The 10,467-nt window shown below is 38.0% G+C and overlaps 2 protein-coding genes across 2 annotated transcripts; one reads left to right on the top strand and one right to left on the bottom strand.

Annotated features, from left to right (window-relative positions):
* Window positions 1-1,887: 1,887 nt before the first annotated feature.
* Window positions 1,888-6,374, bottom strand: LOC110694992 (serine/threonine-protein phosphatase 7 long form homolog). Its single transcript, XM_021872184.1, has 5 exons — window positions 6,344-6,374; window positions 3,330-4,236; window positions 3,169-3,256; window positions 2,648-3,079; window positions 1,888-2,566 (listed from the first exon to the last, which is right to left on the bottom strand). The coding sequence occupies exons 2-5, from the start codon at window positions 4,229-4,231 to the stop codon at window positions 2,123-2,125; spliced, it is 1,866 nt and encodes a 621-aa protein (XP_021727876.1). The 5' UTR covers window positions 4,232-4,236; window positions 6,344-6,374; the 3' UTR covers window positions 1,888-2,122.
* A 430-nt stretch (window positions 6,375-6,804) lies between these two features.
* LOC110694990 lies at window positions 6,805-10,424 on the top strand. Its single transcript, XM_021872182.1, has 7 exons — window positions 6,805-7,199; window positions 8,483-8,540; window positions 8,615-8,920; window positions 9,003-9,051; window positions 9,128-9,222; window positions 9,402-9,526; window positions 10,132-10,424. The coding sequence occupies exons 1-7, from the start codon at window positions 7,048-7,050 to the stop codon at window positions 10,190-10,192; spliced, it is 846 nt and encodes a 281-aa protein (XP_021727874.1). The 5' UTR covers window positions 6,805-7,047; the 3' UTR covers window positions 10,193-10,424.
* Window positions 10,425-10,467: the final 43 nt, after the last annotated feature.

Below are 10,467 nucleotides of genomic sequence, written 5' to 3'. Positions count from 1 at the left end.
GCCATGGAAGAGGTAGAAAGTGCTAGGCCGGGTCATCCACCTTGTTGGGATGTTCGTAACTTCACATTAGTATGATATTGTCCGCTTTGGACTTAGTCTGCATGGAGATGTTTATGGGCTCTTGCCCAAAAAAAAAACCTCCTACATTAGTCTTACTAATTACAAACTTTTACCTACACCCCTATGTAAGTAGCTCTACTTGCACCCCCTTCTATTATAATGACGTCGAACTTTCAGGAATGGAGGTAGCATTAATATGTGAATGAACATATACTAATATATAAATGAACATTTATCAAAATGAAAACGAACATTCATAAATAAAAAATTAGAAAAAAAAAACAAAAAAATTCCACTACAAACTAAATTTACATTTCTATAATCCTACAAAATAGATCAAATTGTCGACTATATTAGGGCAATTGAACTGTATCTTAATTTTTTTTCCAGTAATTTTATAAGCTAATAACATACACCACAAGTTCAATCAACTAAAAATAAATAATACCAAACATCATTCTACTATAATCATAAGAAATCATTATTATGATACTACTGAAATTTCATATTATTAAAGAATAAGGCAAATAAAAAGTTAAGGATACAACTTTTTTTCGAAAAAATTATAAGAAATCACGAACTACTACTAAAATTTAATATATTTAGGGAAAATAACTGAAAAACAAAACAAAAAGTTAGGGGTTCCTTTGGCATTGCTGCGATTTTCTGTTTTTTGGTTTTTAAAATTATATGATACATGTCATATATTTCCTCCATTTCTATTTACTTGACCCATAGTCTTTGGCACAATATTTAAGGAGAGGAGAGAGAAATTGTAGTTTTGTGGCCTTTATTGCACATGGCTTATCTTATTACCCCAAAAGTTGCCTCCATGTGCACTTTTTGAGAGTAATTTAGAGAATTTATCTACCAAAAGCTTACCATATATAATATATAGGTCAAGTAATATGACATTTCTATTTAGGAATGTTAGTCATGCAAATAGAAACGGAGGAAGTAATAAATAAAAAATTAGTCAAATTTATAAAAATTATGATAATTTTTAAAACTCACAAAAGAAAAATGGAAACACTTTTTTCTTGTTTCTTGTTTCTTGTTTTTTATTTTTTTATTTTTTTAATTTAAAAAAACAGAAAACTGAAAACAAAAAACAATCCCAAACAAGCCCTAGGGTTTGCAATTTTTTTCCTTCAAAAAATAAACAAAAATAATTTACAATTTGATTTTCTATTTTTCTTTTGATGAAATTTCCTTCGATTTAGTGATTTTATCTTTTAAAACTAATATTGTAATTGAAATCTAACCGAATTTTGATTGTTTTAATAGAAATTTGAGAGATTTTGGTAGTTTAGAAGAGAGAAGTAGAGTAAAAAGTGAGGAAAGTGGGTAAAATTTTGAGAAGAGAGAAAATGTAGTATTAATATTTCTTATTTTAGCATTTATATGATGAAAGAGAAAAGGTGGAATTTTTTTTTTTTGTTTTTATCAACATGATAATTGTTACATGGAAAAGGAGTGAAGGGGGGTGTAGGTATTACTAGCTGAGCTCTTTCCCAAACTAAGGTCAAGAAGAACCGCAATTCCCAAATTGCAGCCAAAGTTTTAAGAATTCCCATTCTACCGTCCACGTAAGCACTGGTTAAAAAACCGGTTTTTTTTTTTTCCGGTCCAGGGTAAACCGCTACTTGAAGTAGCGGTTTCTTTGCAATAAACCGCCACTTCAAGTAGCGGTTTCTTAGTTTAAAACCGCTACTTGAAGTAGCGGTTTTTTTACAAAAAAACGCTATTTAATGTAGCGGTTTATTTTGGAAAACTTCAAGTAGCGGTTTACTTTGAAAAACCGCTACTTCAAGTAGCGGTTTACCCTGGACTGGTTTTTTTTTCAAACTTGCATAATCACTCAAAAAAAAAACCTGCAAGTTGTGTACCTGTAAAACATGAGATATATAGCATATTTTCAACACAACCACCATAAATAACAAGTTTATGAAGATCTAAGGAAGTCGAAATTGCAAAGTCGAATATTTTTCAATTGATTAAATATGACAAAATCCAATTCTAAGCATTTACAAAAAAATTAGTTTAGTTCCAAAATATACACTTAGCTCGGGCGTTGCTTCTTCCCATGAGGTGACGATGAAGATGATGCAGCTGTCTCCTCTGGAATGTCATCCAGGCCAACTCCAACCCCAGACGTAGTGTTGCTACGCCGTCGGTTTCTCTGATACTGGCGATGCACTAGTGGAGGAGATGTCATGATAGTATGCTGAGAAGGAGTCGGTGGACGGAAGGCACGTGCTGAATGGCCTCCACGATGAGGTGGTGGTCTGATCGGCATAGTGTGCACAGTAGAAGATGAAGACGTGGACGGTCGAGGCTGCTGAATAAGGTGTGACTGCCCCACCCTAGACAAGGTTTGGCCACAAAATGATGTAAAACCCTGCATCGTCTGTATGGCAAATGGTATAGCCGTCTCTGGTGGCAAGTGGGAGATGGTCTCAGTAGCTCCCGATAGCTGGACGTGCAAATCAGCAAATGCATGTGCCTACATTTAAGTGTAGTTTTAATGTTAGTAAAATGAAATAAAAAACGTAAGAACTAGATTGAAATGAAGTGAAGTTCATACAAGCAGGAGGTCCGAGGTAGCTGGCTGGTAATGACTCGGGGGGCGCTCCTGCGAAGGTGGAGTAATGACCAGTCTCGTGATGCAACGGTACCAAGCCATGTACTCTGTCATGGTCGGGGAAGAAGTCCCAGTGAACGGGTATCCCTGGACGACTAATGCCTCTCGTCGACTCCACTCGTGTACATGGTCCGAATGCCGAATCTCCCAATTACGCTGTCCCCTTCGATCCTTCCTGTGTAGAGCAACGTCCGTGTCTACATCCTGTGGGATCGGCTGGTCTAACCCGAACTGACGAAGGACTCGGTCTGGGAGGTGGAACTCAACGACGTCAAAGCATATCAGAGGTGCCCGTGAACGCCAAATGTGCATGTCTGAGCGACAAATCTCCGAAAGTCGATCCATCACCACCTCAGTATATGGCTGCCAAATCATCTAATTCCCAAAACAAGTATGTCAACATGTATATGACTAACATAATGGAAGAAATACAATGCACAAAAAAAAAGAAACACCGATTGTACCTGGTCCTCGCGCTGATGGTCAAACGCATCTCTGTAGTATGGTAGTCCAGAAGCAGTATGCGCACACGATAGATGGACGCGTAACCACCTGTAAAGACATGTTAATAATAATTCTTGAAAGATAGAATTGTAAGAACATGAACTTGAAGCAAACATTGTACCTGCACGCCAAAGGGTCAACACCTCGCTGATGCTGAGTCCCCAAAATGTCATCCTCATCCTCAGCCTCAGGGTCCTCCTGTGGCGGATCTCGAGGCCTCCTAATGTATGGTCGGCCAATAGTAATATGCTCCCACGACCACAACTGTAGTAGGATGAGCGGGCCTCCAATCTGTCTTGAATCTTGCTGACATCCTCGACATAGCTGCCGATACAAAAAACCAAGAGTCGCACTCCCCCAGCTGTAGGTCGAAGCTGTCCCCCAGTCTCGAAGGAACGACAAGTAGTAGAGTGACACAGCATCGCCACTCTTGTCGGCGAACAGAATAGATCCCATGAGAGTGAGAATGTAAGCACGGCTATGGCGCTGAACTGTCAAGTCATCAGCTCCCTCTGGCATCTGTGAGAAGTGACGTCTGAGCCACGTCAACTTCAAAGTAGATCCCTCCAGAAACGGCTTACCGTTATCATCATGGCTAGGTCGAACTCCCAGCAACTCCTCAACTAGGTCATGCCATCCCTCAAATGGAGGTCCAATGACAGGAGGGCCGTGCACTCTCAGACCTAACAGGACGGAGACATCCTGTAAAGTAATGGTGGCCTCACCTACCACTAGGTGGAAAGTATGTGTCTCCTGCCTCCACCTCTCAACCAACGCCGTAAGAAGAGATCGATCAAGCAAAAACCCTCCTCCCAAAATCCTATGTACACCGTAAAACCCAGCAAGCCTAACGTACTCTAGTACTCCGCCATCTACCCTCCACTCACGTCCCACGCTGACCATATGCTCCCTAACTGAGAGAACTCTATCAGCTACGCCACTCCAAACATCGTGGCTCCTATGGGAAGTCTGCAAGCGTAGAACAGATGGATCAACTGGGCCTGGACGAATCACCGGCTCCATGGGACCTACACGATAACAAAAAATTGAATTAATGTTAAGCGTTCGAGAAAAAACATAAATATTAAACAAGAATATATAATTAATCATGTTACCCAGATGATCCAAATCCACCAATAAGAGTAGGACATGTCTTCTTGTTATGCCCAGGTCGCCGACAAACACTGCATGCCTTCTTCACACGATTGGGACGCTCATCCATTTCATTTCGAATTCTAGTGGACCGTCGGCCTGGGCCTCTTTTCAAATCTGGGTTGGCAATAGTAGTAGGACCATTGTAAGCTAACCAGTGGCAAGGATCAGGAACTGGTGCGAAACACTTCGCGTATGAACGCCTATATTAGTACCTCACAATTTTAAACGTAGAGAGTGTTGGATCTTTCACTCCTCTAAGCCTCCACGAACAACTACATTGTTCTTTCCTCTTGCACTCAACAACATATTTCTCTGGCTCTGCCTCCACAACTCGAATTGTTTGATTTCTAGCTATGGAGTAAGATTTCACAGCATCTTTCAGTTGTTGCAATGAGTCAAACTGCTGACCAACCTCAAATTCTCCCCCATTGTTATATGTCTCATTTCCTAACCAAGACATCCATGAGTTATTCAAACGAGGATCAACTTGCGCCACTTCATTGAAGTCTGAAGTGGGGGCGCTTCCTTTAATTGCCTTATCACGAGCGTCAATTATCTCTTCATCATCATCTTCATCAGTGTCATTCATCTCTGCATCGCCAAATACATCAACATTGTTTGGGTCAAGAGAATCAAGAATGCCTTGTGGTTGTGTGCTTGTCGAGGTTCCAACATTAGGCGATGAGGCCGGAGACCTAAACTGTGAGAGATGGTCATTGACATAATGTGGATCATACAAGCATTCTTGTGAATGACCCTATGCCCACACTTTGAACACCAGTGGAAAACGGTTGATCCACACTACCAAAAAAATCCATCCCCGGAAAGGAACCAGTGTTAGTTTGCACAACTGGCTCCTTTGGAACTTGTTCAATGAACAATTGCATTGCAACAGAAGAACTCTGAGTCACAGCAATCCACATAGCTCTAACAGCGTTGTCGTCATTTAACGGAATTGCAACATATGCCCCAGCCATAGGATAACGCATAACCACCTTCAACTCCACACCTCTAGGATCAACACTCAATTCTTCATATAGCTTGTTCAGAACTTGTGAATATGTCATCGCAGAATGTACAAACACAAATTTTTGATTCCCACCCCTATACGTTATATCGCTATCTTTGTGGACAATTTCTCCACCCCAATAGCAATATAGAGGGTAGTTCGGAACCTCCATGTTTCATTCTAGAAAAGACCATTATTAATCAAAGATATTAGATTGCAAAAATTCATTAACAGTGTGGCAATGTCCTAACATCAAGCAAGCAAACTACACAATTATAGCAACCTAAAATGAGCTATGAAGGTCTTAATACCTCTTGAAGCTCAACATGGGCATAAGTCATGACTACATGTACTTTGAGCTCATGTACTTTGTGTATAGAAGCTCTATTTTCACTTTCAAAATCAGCAATTATAGCAACCTAAACTGAGTAATGTGATCGAAACCATTAATAATTCTACAAGGGTTATATGTAAGGTAAGTAAATCAACAACAACAACCAAAACCAACCACAAACATACATACAATTCTGAAACTCAATAACAACAACAATAAACAAGAACACTAACAACAACAACACAACCAAAACCGAAACTCAATAACAACAACAATAAACAAGAACACTAACAACAACAACACAACCAAAACCGAAACTCAATAACAACAACAATAAACAAGAACACTAACAACAACAACACAACCAAAACCGAAACTCAATAACAACAACAATAAACAAGAACACTAACAACAACAACACAACCAAAACCGAAACTCAATAACAACAACAATAAACAAGAACACTAACAACAACAACACAACCAAAACCGAAAATCAATAACAACAACAATAAACAAGAACACTAACAACAACAACACAACCAAAACCAACAACAACAACACATACATACAATTCTGAAACTCAATAACAACAACAAACCCAATAACTGAATACAAAAAATAATTAGGGCACTTACCACAAACAAGAAGATCAGCACGTTTCTTCTGAAATTAACGAAGCCGACCACTAAAGTCGAACCCTCGGCGTCAACAGCGGCGGCCTTCGTTGCTGAGGAATGCTCCGGCGGCGTCGGTGGATTCCTTGGCTGCGCCGGCTTCCGTTGAAGGAGGTGTGATTTTGGTGGAAGGCGTGGATGGGATTTTGGTGAGAAGACGAAAATGAAAGAGGAAAGTGAAATCGGGAAATTATACCTGCTAGAAAACCGCTACTTGAAGTAGCGGTTTATTAAACAAAAACCGCTACTTGAAGTAGCGGTTTATTAAAAAGAAACCGCTACCTGAAGTAGCGGTTTATTAGTAAAAACCGCTACTTCAGGTAGCGGTTTTGCTGTAGACCGGATTTAAAATTTCTTCCCCCTGAACCGGTGACGTGGACGGTAGAATGAGAATTCTTAAAACTTTGGCTGCAATTTGGGGTGTAGGTAATAACTTTTACCATGATATAGATCGACAATATAATAAAAGCTAGAACAATTCAACCTAAATTAATCCGACCTAAACCCAAAACGAACTACTTTAATACTCTTACATAAAAATGACTCGCCGATTCGAACGACCCAATTACTTCCTCCTTTTATCTTCCCGCTCCCAATCATATTTTCAAAAACTCCTTCACTATCCGAGTACTGAGGATTAGAAGCAAGTTCTCCTTCTCGGAATAATGAGCCTAAGAGAGAGAAATCCAGAGGCAACAACAATGGCGGAGGACACAGAAATCGAGGTCCCTTCCACCTCCATTAATGGCGCTCTCGTCTTCCTTGTCGTTTATGATGTCTTAGGTTTCTTGCTCTATATGCACCAGCAAATCCCCTCGTATGCTCTCCCTCTCTCTCCAATTTCTCGTATATTTTCAATTATGCCAATTGATCATCTTAAGATTCCAATTTCATTTTCTTTAGTGTGTAATTTGTGAAATTAGCATCAATTATCAACTTAATTTCGGAAAATTTGAACTTTATCCCAATCAATTTATTCGATTTTGTGGAAAATTTTCAAAAAGTAATTAATTAGGGATAATATTTTACATTGTTCATGTTGAATTTATAAAATTGAGATAAAATCAGCTCTTTGTATTGGTATTGTTGATCTTTTACTGTTTGTCTTGTTGCGATTATGCTTTAATTGCAAAAATCATTGATAAATGTGATTAAGAAGATTATTGCTAGTTGCAATATGAAGCACAATTTAAATACTTCTTAAAATTCATTCAATTTAAAAAATTTTCTAAGCAGATTTGCTAGTATTACCTATTTATTACTAATGAAATGGGAAATTGCAAACATCCAATGAAATAGAATCAATCAATAAGTACTGCTGAAAGCCCAAAAGTCTGCATTATGGTGAACTAACAATCCTGTTATAGGAATATGAATTTATCATATGATCATGAATAGACACATACACTTTTCTGAGGGAGATTCAAGGTAGTTGTCGCCTTTTTGGTAATAATTAATCCTGGTAATATCTTTTTGGTTAGTAGAAGCGAGTACTTGACAAGTAATTAGAAGGAATGGCATGGATAATTTAAGTTGCAGATGTTGAAGATACATGAGATGTTCTATTAGAACTGATTAAACTTCATGTTCGACCTTACTGTTGTAGACTTGTGGTCCAAGTGATTAGAGTTAATGGATTTATTCTTCCATTAGTAGTATAATAGGCATTTTAGGAGTAGGCATTAATTATTAAATTTTTTAGATAATACTTAGAGTTTGTTTAGCAAGGTTCAGTAAAATAGGGGTCAATAGACATCAACTTTAAACTTCATTATCCTTGGAATCAATCTTGCTAGAAAAATTAGAGGCGAAAGGAAAAAAAAAATGAAGTGAAGGAAAAATGGAGCACTAGAGAGGAGGAATTTTACATCAGAATATTATTTCCGCCCCTTTACTTCTGGATGATGATTTTCTTTCCATCCAAACACAGCCCTGATGTTATGTTTTCCATGGGATGTTATGCATTGCAATTTGATGGTGCAATTTGATGGGAATTTCACTATTTCTGTCATAAAGTGCAAAGATATCTTCTAGATGACTGAAGCTAACTTCTTCTGATTTTATGATGATGCTTTCCATAATCGGGATCTCCTTTTGCAGCATGTTGCAGGATATGACTCTTCAATTTGATGCTCTACGAACTGAATACCAGGAGTCGGTATGTTTTATGGGATGCAGTGGAATTTATTTATCAGCTTGAATGATATCGTCTGAAGATCTTTTATATTTTAGGAGATACTTCTTACACAAAGTGAGCTCAATGCTTCATCTAGAAGAAAAGCCATTGGGAGGAAAAGAGATGTCAAATTAGAGATTAGAAGAACTGAGAAATTGATGAGTAAAATATCTGGTCTCCAGACTGCTCTTTGGCTTTTGATCCGTGAGTTTCCCAGTGTTGAAGATTTAGTCTTTGTTTTTGGAGCAAGCCCACACCGACCACAACATGTTTATCAGATTGTATTTCCTCACGGAAGAATAGCTCTCTTAGATTCTGAAGATAAGGCCAGAAATCGAACAATAGAGATGCTTTCGAAAAAGGTTGGTTCGACTAATGCCATATCAATATTTCATTGAACTTAGAGACTACTAATACTAAGTGAGCTTAACTCCTTTTGGACAGGTCATAAGGGCACTTATCTCTAAAGGTGTGGGATCCGTCTCCTATACAGGTACATTGTCTGATTAAAAACAATCTCCTTGAGTGTGTACATGGTTCTAACATTGCTTCTACTTTAATGTTTTTAGGTCCTACTAAGTTGTTTCTCCTGGTGAAGGCTCCAACTTCCTTCAACATGCCTCTGCATTTTCTACCAAAGCGTGACTTCCAATTCTCAAAGAAGGTTGTAACCCTTTTATTGAAATGCCATCCAGCAAATTCAGTAACCTGGCTATATCAGTCAAATAATTCAGTCCATTATAAATGCAAATGCAATAATCAGATGTGTTTTTGAGCACTTAATTTTTAAATCTTAGCACTATCATCTTGACTTCTTCAATATCACGTGCTTTGATTCTGCAGATTTTACCATTCAGGCTACAGCTTAGATGCAAGACCTCTCATCATGAATCATTATCATCTTCTTTTGCCCCAGGCGCAATCACTGACTTCAATGAGAACAATTTTATATGCAGTGATATAACATGGTACAAATGTCTTTTATGCTCTAAACTTTTTCTCTTGACTTCTTACAGTAGTTTGAAAATATAGCCTTATGTTTCATTTTTTTTTTCATATATTTCTGACTATGAACTCAAATGAGAGTATTGGCTTCTACTTGCTCACTAGTCATTACATAGATGTGTTTCCACTGAGAGCTATACAACATGCAGTCTCTTTTATCTGTATCGGAACGGTAGAATAATTTACAGTTGGTGCGCTTAATTTCCAATTTTTGGGGAGTCTCCTTCAATAGTGTTGATAGTTGAGATCAAATGTAGAACCTTCATTTACATAGCAGCTTTTTTTTTAGATTGAAGTTGGCCGTAAATGGTTTGTCTTTGATATTATTGCTAAGTATTTTATAAACAATAGCCACTAATAATTTGTTAACAGCAGATAATTTCATGCTTACTTCTGTTTGCTGAAATGCTTTATGGCCAAAAATGCCATGGCTACTTGCTTTTCCTTGTTCTGGCCTCTGGGTCTGTCATCATACTAATAGTTTAATTCAAGCAGAACCTTTATTTATATGTAGGGTTTTCTGTATAGTGTGTATGAAAACTATGTCCTTAATATAGTCATTTTGCAGGTTTCAGTGCCGGCATGTAATCAAGGGCATTGCTTTAGGGAATCCTTCACCTGAAGATTAAAGGTCAATGACAACTTTAAAACGGGTATATAGTTAAGGACTTTCCATTTGTATGCCTTTTTACAGTAATCTTTAGCAGTAGTTGTTATATTTCTTTTTCCAATGTTTGAATTTATCATGGTTACATCTCCAATGTTCTGTGTTCTACTTGAATAAAAGCAATGACAGGGTCGACCATATGGTCCCTTACCGTATTTTTTGGCTGCAACATGTGAGGCTACTAGGCTAGGCAGTTCTATTCTCTGCATTACTTCCTGTATGTTACACTTTAAATAA

This window comes from Chenopodium quinoa, unplaced genomic scaffold, assembly GCF_001683475.1.
Source record: "Chenopodium quinoa cultivar QQ74 unplaced genomic scaffold, ASM168347v1, whole genome shotgun sequence".
Lineage (NCBI taxonomy): Eukaryota > Viridiplantae > Streptophyta > Magnoliopsida > Caryophyllales > Amaranthaceae > Chenopodium > Chenopodium quinoa.
Note: the sequence above shows the minus strand (reverse complement) of the source record. Positions and strands in the feature narration are given on the sequence as shown.

Bases quoted from the DNA above. Each gene is read 5' to 3' on its own strand.
- LOC110694992 (XM_021872184.1), bottom strand. From the start codon at position 4,231: ATGGAGCCGGTGATTCGTCCAGGCCCAGTTGATCCATCTGTTCTACGC. The intron at 3,257-3,329 runs GTACAATGTTTG...ATGTCTTTACAG, and splicing joins GTTGACCCTTTGGCGTGCAG to GTGGTTACGCGTCCATCTAT. The intron at 3,080-3,168 runs GTACAATCGGTG...TTTGGGAATTAG, and splicing joins ACCATCAGCGCGAGGACCAG to ATGATTTGGCAGCCATATAC.
- LOC110694990 (XM_021872182.1), top strand. From the start codon at position 7,048: ATGAGCCTAAGAGAGAGAAATCCAGAGGCAACAACAATGGCGGAGGAC. The intron at 8,541-8,614 runs GTATGTTTTATG...TTTATATTTTAG, and splicing joins GAACTGAATACCAGGAGTCG to GAGATACTTCTTACACAAAG. The intron at 8,921-9,002 runs GTTGGTTCGACT...CCTTTTGGACAG, and splicing joins TAGAGATGCTTTCGAAAAAG to GTCATAAGGGCACTTATCTC.